Source organism: Chiloscyllium plagiosum, chromosome 2, assembly GCF_004010195.1.
Source record: "Chiloscyllium plagiosum isolate BGI_BamShark_2017 chromosome 2, ASM401019v2, whole genome shotgun sequence".
Taxonomy (NCBI): Eukaryota; Metazoa; Chordata; class Chondrichthyes; order Orectolobiformes; family Hemiscylliidae; genus Chiloscyllium; species Chiloscyllium plagiosum.
This window is the reverse complement of record NC_057711.1, coordinates 62,312,392-62,330,253: the sequence shown is the minus strand read 5'-3', so window position 1 is coordinate 62,330,253 and position 17,862 is coordinate 62,312,392. Positions and strand designations below refer to the sequence as shown.

General features: G+C 40.8%; 1 protein-coding gene across 2 annotated transcripts in view; it reads right to left on the bottom strand.

Moving 5' to 3' along the window:
* Positions 1–17,616, bottom strand: part of dcp2 (decapping mRNA 2) — a 35,300-nt gene extending 17,684 nt beyond the window's left edge. The window contains exons 1-5 of one of the 2 annotated variants that reach the window (XM_043710730.1): positions 17,235–17,616; positions 7,019–7,170; positions 6,411–6,538; positions 3,438–3,536; positions 302–454 (exon numbers count right to left, since the gene is read on the bottom strand). In XM_043710730.1, coding sequence (XP_043566665.1) covers positions 302–454; positions 3,438–3,536; positions 6,411–6,538; positions 7,019–7,170; positions 17,235–17,287 — 585 coding nt within the window. In that variant the 5' untranslated portion in view covers positions 17,288–17,616. Of the gene's footprint in view, positions 1–301; positions 455–3,437; positions 3,537–6,410; positions 6,539–6,895; positions 6,957–7,018; positions 7,171–17,234 lie in introns of both variants that reach the window. The other variant, XM_043710737.1, reaches the window with a different exon arrangement.
* Positions 17,617–17,862: the final 246 nt, after the last annotated feature.

Genomic DNA, 17,862 nt, shown 5'->3' with positions numbered 1-17,862 from the left:
CTGCCATTGTGAAATTTGACCCCACATCCCCAGAACATTAGCCTCTGGTCAGGATTACTGATCCAGTGCACTATGCCGTCAACTCCCCTAAATAAAATAAAACATGATTCAATCAATTACTCTAAGAGAACTTGGATTACAGGAGATCAAAAAAGATATACAGACACATTCTCTTCAACACACTATTCAATGCAAAAGGAATCTGACAACTCCATGCACTGAAATACTCTGACAAAATTTCTGGGTTGTCTTTAAAAATGCAACTAAGCATGACTGATCTCAAAAATCAAATATTTTCTACCCGGATTTCTCTTCTTGTTTTCGGGTTAAACTTAGTATCCTTTGGTACACCTGGGATGATATACAGTCGAGCTAACTGATCATTGATTCTCTGTTCAATGAAGTCATCTTTACAAATGCGATCTCTTATGTCAAACCCAGTTTCTTCAAGAACCTTAAAGAAAACATACAAAACTTATCACCAAATGCTCAACATACTTTACATAAAACCAATCAAATTCCATACAATTCCATGCTAATTCTTTTTGAAAACTATTTTGTAATATTTATATTCATCAACTCAAGAAAGTCAGCACATCAGAGGATCTGTGTACAGGTGACCTGCTCCAGCCCTCTGAACAGCTAGGTTGGTGGTGATTCGATGGGAGAGATTGATCAGGTTCTTCTTTTAAAACCAAAAAGAAAGTTGAGAAATGCTCTATAGATTTACGTGCTTCATCAATAATCATTTACAAAACAACAAATTTACAACAATCATGAAGAAATTCAGCAGTAAGACCATAAAACATAGGAGTGGATGCAAGGCCATTCGGCGCATCGAGTCCACTCCTCCATTTATAAAATCATAGAGATGTACAGCATGGAAACAGACCATTCAGTCCAACCCGTCCATGCCAACCAGATATCCCAACCCAATCTAGTCCCACCTGCCAGCACCCGGCCCATATCCCTCCAAACCCTTCCTATTCATATACCCATCCAAATGCCTCTTCAATGTTGCAATTGTACGAGCCTCCATCACTTCCTCTTGCAGCTCAGTCCACATATGTACCACCCTCTGGATGAAAAGGTTGCCCCTTAGATCTCTTTTATATCTTTCTCCTCTCACCCTAAACCTATGCCTCTCTAGTTCTGAACTCCCCGACCCCAGTGAAAAGACTTTTGTCTATTTATTCTATCCATGCCTCTCATGATTTTATAAACCTCTATAAGGTCATCCCTCAGCCTCTAACCCTCCAGGGAAAACAGCCCTAGCCTATTCAACTTCTCCCTATAGCTCAAAGCCTCCAACACTGACAACATCCTTGTAAACCTTTTATGCATGCTTTCATGTTTCACAACATCTTTCTGATAGGAAGGAGGCCAGAATTGCACGCAATATTCCAACAGTAGCCTAACTAATGTCCTGTACAGCTGCAACATGACCTCCCAACTCCTGTACTCAATACTCTGACCGATAAAGGAAAGCATACCAAACACCGTCTACTCTATCCTATCTACCTGCGACTCCACTTTCAATGAGCTATGAACCTGCACTCCAAGGTCTCTTTGTTCAGCAACATTCCCTAAGTCCTGCTAAGATTTGCTTTAATCATGGCTGATGGGCATTTCAACTCCACTTACCCGCACTCGCCCTGTAGCCCTTAATTCCTTGTGAGATCAAGAATCTATCAATATCTGCCTTGAAGACATGTGCTCTGTGGCAAATTAATTGCACAGACCCACCAGTCACTGGCTGAAGAAATGTCTCCTTATTTCCATTCTAAATTGACCCCCTCTAATTTTAAGGCTGTGCCCACGGGTTCTAGTCTTCCCACCTAACGGGAACAACTTCCCAGCATCAACCCTTTCTAAGCCATGCATTATCTTGTAAGTTTCTATTAGATCTCCCCTCAACCTTCTAAACTCTAATCAATACAATCCCAGGATCCTCAGCCGATCATGAAATGTTAGGCCTACCATCCCAGGGATCATCCGTGTGAAGCTCCGCTAGACACGCTCCAGTGTCAGTATGGCCTTCCTGAGATGTGGGGCCCAAATTTGGACACAGTATTCTAAATGGGGCCTAACTAGAGCTTTATAAAGTCTCAGAAGCACATTCCTGCTTTTTTATTCCAACCCTCTTGAGATAAATGACAACATTACATTCATGGACTCAACCTGCAAGTTAACCTTTAGAGAATCCTGGACTAGCACTCCCAGGTCCATTTGTACTTCGGATTTATGGATTTTCTCACCATTTAGAAAATAGTCCATGCCTGTATTCTTTTTTCCAAAGTGCAAGATCTCCCATTTGCTCACATTGAATTTTATCAGCCATTTCCTGGACCATTCTCCTAAACTGTCTAAATCTTTCTGCAACCTCCCCATCTCTTCAGTACTACCTGCCTGTCCACCTAAATTCCTATCATCGGCAAATTTTGCCAGAATGTCCCCAGTCCCTTCATCCAGGTCATTAATATATAAAGTGAACAGCTGCTGCCCCAACACTGAACCCTGCAAGACATCACTTGTCACCTGCTGCCATAAAAAAGAACCTTTTATCCCAACTCTCTGCCTTCTGTCAGACAGCCAATCCTCAATCTATGCCAGTAGCTCACCGCGAACACCATGGGCCCTCACCTCCCTGAAGCACCTTATCAATGGCCTTTTAGAAGTCGAGATAGATGATATCCAGTGGGCTTCCCTGGTCTAACCTACATGTTACCTCTTCAAAGAATTCTAACAGGTTTGTCAGGCACTGCCTCTCCTTACTAAATCCATGATGACTTGTTCTAATCTGACCCTGCACTTCCAATAATTTAGAAATCTCATTCTTAACAATGGATTCTAGAATTTTGCCAACAACTGAGGTTAGAATAATTGGCCTATAACTTTCCATCTTCTGTCTTGATCCTTTCTTGAACAAGGGGATTACAACAGCAATCATCTGGGACTTTCCCTGACTCCAGTGACTTTTGAAAGGTCACAACCAACGCCTCCACTATTTCTTCAGCCACATCTCTCAGAACTCTAGGATGTAGTCCACCGGGGCCAGGAGATTTATCAATTTTTAGATTCTCTGATTTTTAGATTTAGATTTTTAGATCAATTTATCAATCTTTTTTCACACTTTCTCTTTTGTAATGGCTATAATGTAGAAATTCAGGTCATTTCTAAATCCTAAATGGAGTACTTAAAACTTAATACACATTTACGTGAGCTGCATCGAGATAGAAAGAGGGTTTAAATGTTACACATTAGATTCTATCAATTGGCACTTGACTGAAAGCCTGTCCAAACGTTCTAAAACATTTTAGAAATAACAATGCCACTCTTAAAAAAAGATTACTGAGGATAAATACAACATACTTACATAAAAATTACAATAACCCAAATAAAAATTAATTTGATGAGAACACACATCAATACCTTACCTCTCTCACAGCACAGTCATGTGGGGCCTCCTCTTTGTTCACTTTACCCTTTGGAAATCCCCAACCAGACTTTGCCAAATAACCCTGAACAAGAAGGACCTATTGAAATAGGAACAGGAATAATTTTTAAATTGCTGTTTGCTCAGATTTGAACGTGTTAAATACAATATCATTTTTATTGGCACTGGGAAAGGGAAGGGAGTCAATCTAAGGCTTTATCCTTTTTTTGCTTCTCCACAGTATTTTGCATGTATTGTTGTCACCGAGCCATTCTCTTAACTAATCATAGCTAGAAAATAATTTGCAATGGCTTCTCTCTTCCTGCTCTTGCACCATCACTTCTGGTGTGCCTGACTCCCTATTTCTCATCTACATGTTGCCCCTTAGGAACAAACAGTGTTAAGCTTTCATAGTATGTTGACCACAATCAGCTCTACATTACCACCATCTCCCTTGACTCCTCCACTGAGGCAATTAGTTTGCTTGTGGAAGCAATTTCTTCTAATTAAATACTGGAAGGACTGAAGCAATTATTTTTAGTCTCCTCCAAACTCTGTTCCCACTCTACCATTCTTCTTCCTGGTAGTAATCAGAGATTAAACCAAGCTGTTTGCAATCTTGTATCATTTCTGATCGTAAAATAAGCTTCTGGTTTTACATTTCTTCTTTCAAAGCCACCTACATCCAGCTCTCCAATCTCATTGTGACTCTGCCTGCCTCAGCTGACCTGCTGCTAAAGCTCTTGCTCTATCTAATGCACAGCTGGCTGGTCTCACATTGTTTATCCTCACTTTATTCACACTTCCAATTCCTTCCTGACCTAGATCTTCCATATCTTTGTGATGTCCCCCAGACCCATAAACCTGTGCTCCTCTTATTCTGGCCTCCTTTAAATTCTGCTTCCTCGAGTGCCTCCAGTCATAATTGCTCCACCTTTGATGCCTGTGCCTTTGGTGTCTCGCTCTGGGATTCCTTCCCTACACCTCACTGCCTTACTTGTTTCCTTTTAAGATTCTCATCAAGAGTTCTCTCTTTCACCACGTTTTTGGTCGTGACCTAATATTTCCTCATATGACTATGCGTTATTATGCTAAATGTACTATATAAATGTACTTTGTTGTTATTGAACGAATTAATTAATTCAAAATAACTGACTGTGGTATATTGTGCAGTGAATTCTACTTATTTCAAAGTTCTTATTTCTGTCCATTTATTTTGCTTCATTTCAATGTCATAGCAATGTAGTGCTATAGCAAACTATAAATCTACAGCAGGAAATACTGACCAAAAAATTAGTAATCAATCACAATTCCAGTTCCCATTGCTTCATTTCATTGATGAGTCTTCCAATTAATTGGTAATTAAATATACAAACATGATCAGCGGGTAAGTACTTGTTCATAGATGGCTTCTCTTTAGAGATTGAAATTGCAGTGTTTTATTCAGCCAAGCTAACATGTTTCCCAATTTGTCTTACTGTAAGATCTTAATGTTGTTTTGATGAAATTTTTGATTTTGTGCAAAATTTAAGTTTCACTGCTCTGTACTTAACAAAAGATGGTATATGACCAAAGTTTATGGACCTAGTTCAACACATTTTCCACCTTACAGTTTAATGGGAGGCATGGATGTTATTTAGGGGGGAACAGTGTGTTAGTATTGTCTGGACTAGCATTCCAGAGAACCAACTGTACATGGTGAAATTTTAAAATCAGTTAAGTTCCGAATTAAAAGCTGTTTTAATTGTCAATTGGTTTAAGACTTATCTAGTTCTTTAATGTCCTTTAGGTAAGGAAAACTGGTGTCCTTACCTAGTCTAGTCTACATGTGTCTCCAGACCCTCTGCAATGTAACTGATTCTACTTTTTTAAAACAAAAGTAAAGATTCCTCCACAGTGTCACCATCAAGCACTTCCAGCACAGGAACAGTATGGTGTAATTGTCTCTAAATGGCCCCTGAAGTGGCCTAGCAAGTCAGTAATTCAGTTCAGGACAATTAGGGATATATACACACTGGCATTTTTAGCAATACTGACATTCTATTATAAGAAAGAGAAAGCCCTAATTTATCAATATCCACAAGAAAACAGCGATACCCCCTGTTCAGGAATAGGACTAAAAGTGCAGGTCACAGTGCAGCTTGTATATCTATAAGAAATAGATAAGCTCAACTGTAACAGAATCAATGGTTATGTGAAGGGGTCTAGTGATGCAGTGGCAGTGTCCAGGAGGCATCTCTTTAAGTGTTATTATTAATTCTGCTTTGAGGACAATTTCGGGTTGGGCATTCCATTTCCTAACAAGGTTTGTATTTTCGAAACACAGCCTGTACAGTCTCATTGATTCCCTGGAATCAGTTTTATTCACCTATACTGCTTCAAAACATGTACCTGTAGGGCACAAAGCGTGAAGCTGACAACTAAATGATAGTCTAGCATGCCTGAAAGGAAGGTATTCTTCTAACCCAGGTAGATGTGGATGTTTGATCTTTGGGACAGGAAAGAAATGACACAGTTTTAAGATTTTGGGAAAGAGATTCAAGGGGAGTGTGAGGAAGAATTTTCCTTTTGCACCAGTTGCTGCCTACGAAGTGGTCAATCATTCAGACAGGAAATTAAATGGGTACTTTTAAAGAGACAAATTTATAGGGCTGTGGGACCAAGTGGGCAAACAGGACTTGTCAAGATTGCTTGCTACTTCCGGAACATCGATTTAATGGGCTAAATTGACTTTTTCTCTGCCATAAATAACTCCATGATTCTGTTGATAATCTTAAATTTATGCCTTCTAGTGACTGACTCACTAGCGAGCACTAACATTTCACCTTTTTTAATATTATCTGTCTTCCTTATCAATTGACAAAAACCTGTCATTTATTTTATTTAACATAAACTTAGACTTGTGCACAGATGTGAAGATCTTTCCCAAATATAAAATCTGGGACTGCAGAAGTCATTCCAGGTTATGACTTACATTTTCCAGTGCTTCATCTAATATAATTGCACCATATGTTGGGACTCCCATCTTGTACTCCTTCCATTCATCTAAAATCTTTTCCACGTCATCTCCTTTCCGAAGTAAAAATGAACAATGATTGAAGAGTACAACAGCAGTTAAGGAATAAGCAACATTTTGGCAACAATAGTTCAGGGATAAACAAACAATCTTTTAACTACATAACTTTCAGCCAATAGATTTTCTTGCCATGTGAAATGGATTTGAACCCAAAAGGTACCAGATTCCAAAAGTGACAAAACAGTCACAAGAAGAAAGATCAGTTTAATCAATCACTGATTAGGAGATTCTCAGTGTAGATTTTAAAAGGTGGATTTGAATTGAAAATAACTTTGTGGGGGGGGAGGGAGGAAGAGGTGAAGGGGGTTTTCCACAATTTTGAAGTCCCACAAAAGAATGAACTGAGCGCAACAGGAAGTGTGCAAAGCAGATCAAAAACTAACCTGCTATTTCCATAGGCTGCAATATATTGCTACTCATCTAGTGATCAGTTCATCGACATGTCTGCAAGGAAAAATATTTTGCAGATGTTAACAAAATCTATCCTATATGTCGTTAAAGGATATCTGATTTGGCAAAATCTCTTATCCCACACTGAGGCAATCCTGGTGTGTTCTGCAAGTAGAAGTCCAAGTAAAACCAATGGGCCAGCTCAATCTGAAAGCATACTCTGATCGCATTGTCTCTTTCTTCACTTGGAATGTGCAAAATGAATCGGCTGTACAATAAATAAACCACACTTTTATAACATTCCATTGTCAGTTTCGCTATCATGCATAAAAGGTTTCACAATCTTGTACAGAATATAATGAAATATTCATCACGTTACAAAGACATTGCAACAGGTTAAATAATAGGACTAGCTGTAAAGGTTATACAAAATATACCATTGAAATCGCCTATACTTTAGACAAGCTTTGTTGTTTTTGATCTTTTCACAACGTTCTCATGTTCAAAGTTGCATATTATTAGGAAAATAACTCTAGTTCCAAATAATATACTGTCAACTACATAATGCAAACTTCAATGCAGAAGGCTTCAAGATATCAATTAGAAGGAACACCATTTTGTTTAGAGCTTCGTGGATAATTAGTTCAAATACATGTACAAGCACAAATATCCACTACTTGCTCCACAAGCTTTATGACCAAAGTTCAATGCAATAAAAGAAAATGAAGCAAATTTGTTCTATAAAATGCTCCTTAACAAAATGGTCATGATGCAGGATGTGACAGGAGTGTGGTCTCACAGGAGTCTGAACTGAGGCCACCTTTTGTCCCCAAATTTATAATAACTTAGAGGGGGCAAATGAAGAAATGGTTGCTGTATTTGCAGATGATAACAATAGGAGAGAAAGTATATTGTGAAAAAACCCATGCCTGGTAGTATTATTGCTAGACTATTAATCCAGAGACCGCGGTAATGATTTGGGGTCACCAAGTTCAAATCTCACCATGTCAGATGTTGGAATTTGGATTAATTTAAAAATCTGGAATTAGAGTCTTCATAAAACTGTGAAACCAACTATGGCAATTGTTGAAAAACCCATCCAATTTACTAATGTCATTGAGGGGAGGAGACTGTCTTTATTACTTGATCTCGCCTACATGCAATTTCAGATCCACAGCACAGTGGTTGACTCTTAACCCTCAATTAAGCAGATAAAGCAAGTAATTAAGGCGGCTAAAGGATGCTATCCTTCATTACAAGAGAAACTGAACATAGAAGTAAGGATATGATGCTTCATTTATACAGGGCAATGGGGTGACCACATTTCAAATGCCATGTGCTGTTTTGATCTCTTTATTTAAAGGAGTCCAGAACCTCAACCTGAGCTACAAATCTTCTCAAAACTCACTAATACTATCCTTCGCCCCACAAGGTCTTGATGACACCATGTGCTGACCACTGCCTGATGGACTTGTGGTCAAAAGGTGTTTACTTTCACAAACGTTTCCACGAGGGGCAGGTGATGTGAAGCAGTCCAACTACTTGCAGCATTCCACAGCAACAAGGATAAGCCCATCCTTGGTAACACCAGGATCAGGTAGAACTTCAGTATGTAATGACACTTGGTGTTTGTGGTCCAGGGGACTATGCACAGCTTGATGCAGTCACTCACAAAAGATGAGAGGCAGCATTGTTTACACTCTTTACACCCTCGTCTACAGCTTTAAATATAGTATCCCTTTGGACCCAGTCCATCTTTGACCTCCAGTTGAGGTGGAAGGTGGCTCAGGTGACTGGAGTGATGCAGGCTTGGGGAACAAACCAAACCTACACCACATACAAAAGACAGAATATCTCACATCTGATGACCAGGTTTCTACCTGCAGTGTAAGCAATGCTCGCATATGACCAGTTTCTGCCTCACCTTGGCAACATGTTCCTCTCAAGTTTAGGCACATGCCCCTGCCCTCCCAACCATGTACCCAGCATCTTCAGGTAATGTGCCTTGACTGTGAAGGGTCTAAAGGACTGGCCGAGCCAGTTCCCAAAAAAACATGGCCTCACTTTTACCTCTATTTACCTTGGCAGATCGGAGGAGAAAATGACAACGTCATCCATGTAGAGGAAGGCTTTATTCTGCAAGCCCCCACGGCCTTAAATAGTCACCCCTGTCAGGCTCTCATCCTATCTGATGGATTCAGCAAAAAACTTTATACAAGGTAGGAGAGAGTGGGAAGCCCTGCCTGACTGGGAAGCTTTCTGGTTCCCACCCAGATTGAAACTGTACTACAGATCCAATTGCAGGTATTCTACCCAAAACACGTTTGAAAGCACATCCCTCAGATGGTTGTACAATAGCCTGTCAAATGCCTTCTCCTGGTCTAGGCTGATGAAGCAGGTGTTCACTCAACTGTCCTGCACGTAGGTGAATGTATCCCTAAGGAGCGTGGGAATCTCAGAGATTGTCCTGCCTAGTTTAGCACAGGTTTGGTTGGGGTGAACCACTGATCCTAGAGCAGACCTGACCTAGTTGGCGATGACCTTAAGACAGTATTTTCTAATCCACATTCAATAGTGACATTGGTTGCCAATTTCTAATTTCCTCCCTCACCCCTTCTGTATGTAAATGAGGGTGATGATACCTGTTCTCATAGGTTCACACATGCCACCAGCCAGAAGCATACAGTCTGAAAAGCAATCTTCCATCACCACTCTCTGTCTTCTACCTTTGAACCAGTTCTGTATCCAAATGGCTAGTTCTCCCTGTATTCCATGAGATCCCACCTTGCTAACCAGTCTCCCATGGGGAACCTTGTCGAACACCTTACTGAAGTCCATATAGATCACATCTACTGCTCTGCCCTCATCAATCCTCTTTGTTACTTCTTCAAAAAACTCAATCAAGTTTGTGAGACATGATTTCCCACGCACAAAGCCATGCTGACTATCCCTAATTAGTCCTTGCCTTTCCAAATACATGTATATCCTGTCCCTCAGGATTCCCTCCAACAACTTGCCCAATACCTAAAATACCTTAAAAAAAGGTGCAGCTCCTACTGCCACAACATTTCCCCGTCTTCCTTCTTGGGGCCAGTGTAGACACAATGGGCCAAATGGCCTACTTTCATGCTGTAAGGATTCCATGAACTCACTTGTACTTGGATTGTGTGTGAGGTAGTTTCTGCACAAGAATTTTAAAAAATGTATTCATGGAATATACATGTCACTGTTTAGCCAATATTTACTTAGCCCATTCTCAAGTGCACTGAAGGGCATGGTGAGCTGGTTTGTGAATCAGTTGCTTACACTATAATAGGAAATCAGCATGTATCACAATTCTTGCCTGCAGATCTGGGAAGTGTAAAGCAATTTGTGTTCTCCTTTATTAGCATTCACTAGAGTCATGATAATATTGGAGTTGAAAAGTGTGGCACTGGGAAAGCACAGCAGGTCATGCAGCATACGTGGAGCAGGAGAGTCGACATTTCGAGCATAAACTCTTCATCAGGAATGTGGGGTGAGGGGGTTGAGAGAATAATGGGGGGGGGCAAGGTAGGTGGGAAGACAAAAAATACTGTTGGGGGAGGTGACAGTCATAGGTTGAAGAGGAAGATGGAACAGATCGGTGGGAAAGATGATGGACAGGTAGGACAATGCTGAATTGGAGGGGTGGATCTGGGATGAGGTGGGGAGGAGGCAACATGAGGAAACTGGTGAAGATCGACATTGATGTCGTGTGGTTGGAGGGTCCCAAGGCTGAAGATGAGGTGTCCTTCCTCCAGGTGTTGAGTGGCTAGGATTTGGTGGTGGAGAATGCCCAGGACTTGCATATACTTGGCAGAGTGGGAGGGGGAGTTGAACTGGTTGGCCACAGGCAGTGGGGTTGTTTGGTGCGCGTGTCCCAAAGATGTTCTCTGATACGTTCCTTGAGTTGGCGTCCTGTCTCCCCAATGTAGCGGAGAGCATATAGAGAGCAACAGACATAGTTATAATATTAGTCTACCACAGAATTTGAAAACCGTGCTTTCAAAACATCAAAAACTTGCTGATCGAAAGGAATCAAGGAACAGATTTCAGGGTCTTCTCTGCTTTTAATTAAAATACTGAGTTCTGAAATGTGTTCTAACTAAACAACTTGAATGCATAACAAAAGAAACAATACATAACATACTTATGAAACTCACTTTGAAATCTAGATTACATTCCCTACAGTGTGGAAACAGGCCCTCCGAAGAGTAACCCACCCAGACCCATTTGTAACTCACCCAGATCCATTTATCAAAGAGACTAAGTATATGTTCAATATTTTAACTTTTGTATATCATAAAGCCTAGGTTTAAGTTTAGTTTCAGCTTACAAACCTGATAAATATGATATCTTTTCTCATTAAGCTAATGAAAAATACCATGGGTAACATGTAAATTGCAGGATGCATTTTAATGCAATTAGATTTGGACCAAGACTCTGGTCCAGTTACAATCCAGTTATACAACATAACTGCCATAGTCACACAACTATTTATAAATGCATTAATAATAAGTACTGAAATGGAAGAATTTACAAATTTAATCACTTTAACAAACTTTGTTTGGAAATGACAAACCTGCAATGCCTATGACCTCCAGTTCACTTCAAGAAGTGCTTCCCTACAATCTTGGTCTACTGAATATTTTGAAGAATTTAGTAGCCAAGTCATACAGCAGGATTGACAATTATAACAGCATGAAAGTATGCTATCAAAGGTAACATTACTTATCATAGTTAATTTTGATCTCACTTGAAGTTCACAATATCACTTAGCCAAGGTGCAGTCTCTCCTTATAAAACTCCCATCACTGCTGCACATGGTACACACCTCAGGAAACATATATAGTTTGATTAGATTACTTGTCTGCAACAAGTCCGCACCGACCCTCCAAAGAGCAACCCACCCAGACCCATTCCCCTACGTTTACCCCTTCACCTAACACTATGGACAATTTCGCATGGCCAACTCACCTAACCTGCACATTTTTGGACTGTGGGAAGAAACCGGAGCACCCGGAGAAAATCCACGCAGACACGGAGAGAATGTGCAAATTCCACACACGACAGTTGCCTGAGGCGGGAATTGAACCCGGGTCTCTGGCGCGGTGAGGCAGCAGTGCTAACTGTTTGGGGAGGGTACAACAGAATAATACCAGGTCTTGAAATTGAGACACATTTAAGGAGAATGTAATTCAACAAATATCCCTTTTCCTTGTACCGATAGGATTGGGTGAAAAACAGAAGGGTTTCTCTGGAATATAAACATCAGCAGGGACCTCTTGAGATGACTGTTTCAGTGCTGTATATCAACTAACACAAGTAATAGCAGTGTTATTAAGCAGCACATGCACAGCAATAGCCTGTTCAATGTTGATTAGTTTGGGTTCCACCAGGATCAGATAGCTCCTGATTTCAGCCTTGATTCAAACAGGGAAAAGTGCTGAACTCCAGAGCAGAGGTGAGCGTGACTGTTCTTGACATCAAGGCCACATTTGACAAAAGTTTGACATCAGGGAACCCTAGCAAAGGGAGTGTTCATGAGAATCAGGAAAATGGTTTGGAGGAGTCAGTGTTGGACGAGGGTTGGACAAAGTTAAAGATCATACAACACCAGGTTATAGTCCAAAAGGACTATAAAGGCCTCCAAATGAACCTGTTGTATGATAACCTGGTATTGTGTGATTTTTAACTTTAATCAGGAAATGTCTCCATAGTAGAAATCAAAACACAAGGGAAGATGGTTACGGTTGTTGGAGGTCAATTACCTCAGCTCCATGACATCTCAGTGGAAGTTCCTAAGCGTTTCATCTTTGGCCCAACTATCTTCAACTGCTTCACATAAGACCTTCCCTCCACAACAAGGTCAGAAGTGGGGATGCTTGCTGATGATTGTATGATGTTCAGCATTAGCCACTCCATTAGACACTGAAGCCATGCATGTCCAAATGCAACAAGATCTGCACAATATCAACGCTTAGGTTGACAAGTGGTAAATAACTTTGGTGCTACAATATTGCCACAGCCAATGACCACCTGCAACAAGAGAGAATCCAATCATTTTGTTTTAACCTTGAATGACATTCTGATGACAATCCCCCACAATCAACATCGTGGGCTTACCACTGACCAGATCAGCACTAGACTAACCACAGAAATACTATGAACAACAGCTGATCAGGGCTAGGAATCCTGCAGTGAGTAATTCAGCCCCTCACGTCCCAAAACCTGTTCACCATCCACAAGGCACAAGCCAAGAATGTGATGGAATACGCCCCACTTCCATGGAGAAGTGCAACTCCAACAACAATGTAGAAGCTTGACAATACCCAATACAGGGTAGACCATTTGAATCACACCACATTCACAATATACATCCCTCCACGATCAATACTCAGTAACTGCAGTGTGTACTGTTATATTCAAGGATGCAATAGAGAAATTCACCAAAGATCTTTAATCAAACTTCTAAAGTGAAATGGGAGATGAGCCATCATGAAAACATTAAGAATCTGGATTCTGGAAACGAGACCAAGATTTAATGTGTATATTCTCCTAACATTTATGACTACATAGAACTAACATCTAGAAAGACAAGAGCAGCAGATACATGGAAACTCCATCTGGGAGATCCCCTCCACTCACTTCCTGAGTTGGGAATAAACTGTTGCTCTTTCAGTGTCACTTAATCAAAATCCTGGATCTCTTTGCCGAACATAGCAAGTAGTCTGCAGCTGGTCAAAAAGGCAGCTTGTCTTCTTCTTAACAGCAATTAGGGATAAACAATAAATGACCCAGCCATCGATGCTTATATCCCATGAATGAATTACCAACAAAAAAAAGTTAACACTTCAGTCTGACTGTAATCCAAAGCCAATGTTTGGCCATTGGTAGTTGAGCAAAAAGGCATGAATTTCCTCCAAAACTGTACTATAATTGGACATCTTCACATTTATCCTTCAAGGTAAATATATGTTTCAATATCCAAGGTATTTGATAGACTTCCAGATAGTATATAGCGAACCACTAAGACCATTTTGCACCGAACAGCTTCTGCTGGATATTGCAAAGGACACCATAGATTATTTGTGTTTTGAATGAGTTGGTTCCTGTTCTTACATTTTGTCTCTGCCTCTAACATGCAGTTGCTTTTGTGGGAGGTCTTGAATTTATTGCATCAGTTGTAGTACCCATGGACAAACCTTTCCTAAGACTTCAAATTACTATCAAAACTCCAGATTCGAGCCTTCAGACTCTTCTTATAGAGATACCCTTGAGCATCGCGAGGATGGAAGAATGATCATCGATGAAGCAGCTAAAGCTGGTTGGGCCTCAGAATCTCCCTGGAGGCACTTCTGCAGAGATGTCCTGAAGTTTTGATGACTGCCCTCTAATGACCATTGCTTAAATCAAAAGAAAGCTTTAAAACAAGGCTTGCTGGGCTTGTATAGCAGCAAAAAGCTACTCAGTAGTATATAATGATTGCACTTGTCTGACTGCATCTAGGCACACATGGAATGCCCAGACAAAAAAATCAGGCCCTATTTTATCAACGAGCAGTTCTGCACAATGTGAACTGACAAAATAGTTGGGTGAGTTGCTACAACCAGTTTTAGCCAAGTTTTACATATACATAATGAGGTACTCTTTCACATTTTCAGACTATCATTTCGATAGCTTTGCAATGTTTGTGCTCATTTGACATTCACCAAAGTAGCACCCAAGGAGGCCACAGACATTTGTACTGCAGTTCTATATTATGATGAACTGGACACACCACCTTTATGTGGATAAATGGAACTTATGAACTCAACAACTAGCTACAGTTGACTTCAGTTTTAACGACATCCTCCATACCCAAATAGCTGCTATTGCTATCAGCTAAGCACTAGCCCCAGAGGGCAAAAACATCTTTGTTCAGACCCATGAGAAACATTTCTTCAATGGAACGAAGCCAAACTTCCTATCCTTTGAATACTTCCAATGCATAGATATTTAGCAGCTGTGATGGCCGAGTGGTTAAGGGCTTGAAATCCAATGGTGTCTCCTTACACAGGTTCGGACCCTTGTTCGCAGATTTGGTTTTGTGGGTGGCACGATGGCTCAGTGGTTAGCACTGCTGCCTCACAGTGCCAGGGACTCAGGTTGGATTCCCACCTCAGGCAACTGTCTGTGTGGAGTTTGCACGTTCTCCCAGTGTCTGTGTGGGTTTCCTCCCATGATCCAAAGATGTGCAGGTTAGGTGAGTTGGCCCTGCTAAATTGCCCATAGTGTCAGGCACATTAGTCAGAGGTAAATATAGGGTAGGAGAATGGGTCTGGGTGGGTTACTCTTCAGAGGGTCGGTGTAGAATTGTTGGGCCAAATGGCCTCTTTCTATACTGTAGGGAATCTAATCTAATTGTTAAAAAAAAGATATTTTGCTATATTTGAACTGCAGCTAAACCTAGGATTTTCCTTACGTGTGTTATTAGGTTCCATCCTGTGCACAAATTCACCTTTGCAATGGAGCTCCTTTTCCACAACATCCTAATCAAGAAACCAGCTAGAAGCCTCTCGACTGTGTATCACCATTCCTGATGAAGGGATTTTGCCCGAGGTGTCCATTTTCCTGCTCCTCGGATGCTGCCTGGCCTGCTGTGTTTTTCCAGTACCACACTCTCTACTGTTGATCACAAGCCTACCTTCGTGAATCAATATAGATGGCTGGGAATTCCAAGCTTTACAAGATTGATCTTATCAACATCCTCATAAATAGGTCTCTTTTGTTCACCAGAGCTACACTGATCACATCTTTTCTCACCTATATCATGCAAAATCATGATGAGGCCGAAGTTCATCACTTTTGGACCCGATCAGATTTTTTCTGGGTATCTAAAAGGTTTGAGTTGCTACACTGCAGTACCAACATGAGTAGCTTTTGCCACTAACTGCCATCAGACCAAATAAAGTTCTTTGATCATCCAATCAGACAAATGAGTAATGTTGTATATGAACTTCTGTATTGCTATCTCAATATACTAGGTATGTAGATAATATGCCCAATTACTAGCAGATTGTTTAAAATAGTTCATCCTTTATGCTGTTCACAATAACAAAGGTATTTACTATACCCAATTACCTGCTTTTGCTTGCAACAGAATCCTGAACTTTGGAAGTGATTTTACAATCAAACTATATTTGCTATATAAACCTGACTGTTCTAAGAATTATGCTGACAATCAATGTAGAATTGTCAGTTTCACAGTTTTGCATACTTGCATGTATAATAATATGTATGCACACACACACACACACAGTATGAGTTCCAGCACAAAACGAGGTGACAGCCATTCTCTGGCTTATTTTTCAGGGCTTTGCAATGATCAGAATAAACTTGGCCTTTTTGAAATGTAAGCAAACAGAAGTTAACTACCATTCATCATAAACTGGTGCGTTCTCCAAAGACAATGTCACAACCAAAGCCTGCTTATCAACGAACAAGCACCCTCTTCTCATACACTGTAAATGTTATCTTCCCTTTACTCTGGGAATTCTTGCAAATTGACCCAATGAGTGGAAGTTGAAAATGTGCTTTTTTAAAAGTGATCATATTACAAACGCATCTTGACCTGGTAGACTAAATAGATGATATAATTATATCTTTAAGAAACAAAAACAGCAAGATTTTTTTAAAAAGTATAAAGTGCTCGTACATATGATCTCTTTGTTTAAATACTTAAAGAGTGCGTGTTAAATTCTGCATTCTAAATAAGGGATAGCCAGGGGGAAAAAAATGCCTAAGAGTGAGTAAAAGATGAATTGGCACCAGTTTCACCTCGGAAGTAACTATTCACTTTTAAACACCCCACAGAAACACAACTGTGGCATGTATCGTTTTAATATATTTCTTGTAAGCCCTAAGCTTTTAAAGTGTGAAACGAAACGTTTCTTCATTCTGTTTCTTCAAAACTAAATGTGCTGTTGGCTTGTATTTTACGAAACAAAACACACCACAAAATGTCCTCTCGTACAACATTTCACAATTCGTTGTCGTAACCAGATTGAAAAGCGGGACTTTTTCCTCTCACTTCCTCATTTATGTAAAACAACATCCATTGATTTTTAAACACTTTATTCCTTTAAGTCGGATCCGATTCTAACTTTGGCCTTGGTCAGTCGGGCTCTTTGCTCCGAACGTATTTCCTCCTCCTCCTCCTCCTCCTCGGCCCTCACTTCCTCCTTTACAGCCACTCTGCGCCGGAATGGGGTGGTGGGGGAACTAGAGCTTGTGTGTGTGTGTTTTCCAGGCCACTAGCTGTATGTTTACCTGCACAAGTCGTCCAGTACCCCAGTTGGAATCTCCACTCTCTTGCCCTCCATAGCGCACACATACCGCCGCCACCGCGGCTGCTGCAGCTCGAGGTCGTCACCTCTTCCGGGAACCCGAACACCGCCGCCCGCTCCATTCGAGCCGGCCTTTGTGACGTCGCCGCTGATTGACAGTCGCTAAAGCCGCCAGACAGCGACTGGCAACATAGTCACTCATTGAGCCATATAGAACAGAAAATGCTGTATTGTGGAGGTGCCTCCGAGCTGAAATGAGTCGGTCTCACACAATTGACGGTAAATTATTTTCCCCTGTAAATAATCCCCACAGAGATCCGGTGTTCTTCCAACTCTGGCTTCCCACAGCTACACCATTTGTAGTCCGATGCCATGCGTGCCCCAACTGAAGTCTATATTCGCTACCTGAATTTCGCTGCCCTTTCCCCACCTCTTTCCCCTTTAAGGGGCTCCTTAAAAGCCAAAAGCGAAATATTGCCAGTGATGGAAATTTGAAATGTTAAGAAAAAACTTTTTTTTCACCTGGCTGGTAAGTTCAATTGACTTCTTCAATACTGGAGGATGATTGAAATGTAGTCGATTTTGATGGGGTAGGGGATGAAGATCAAAAG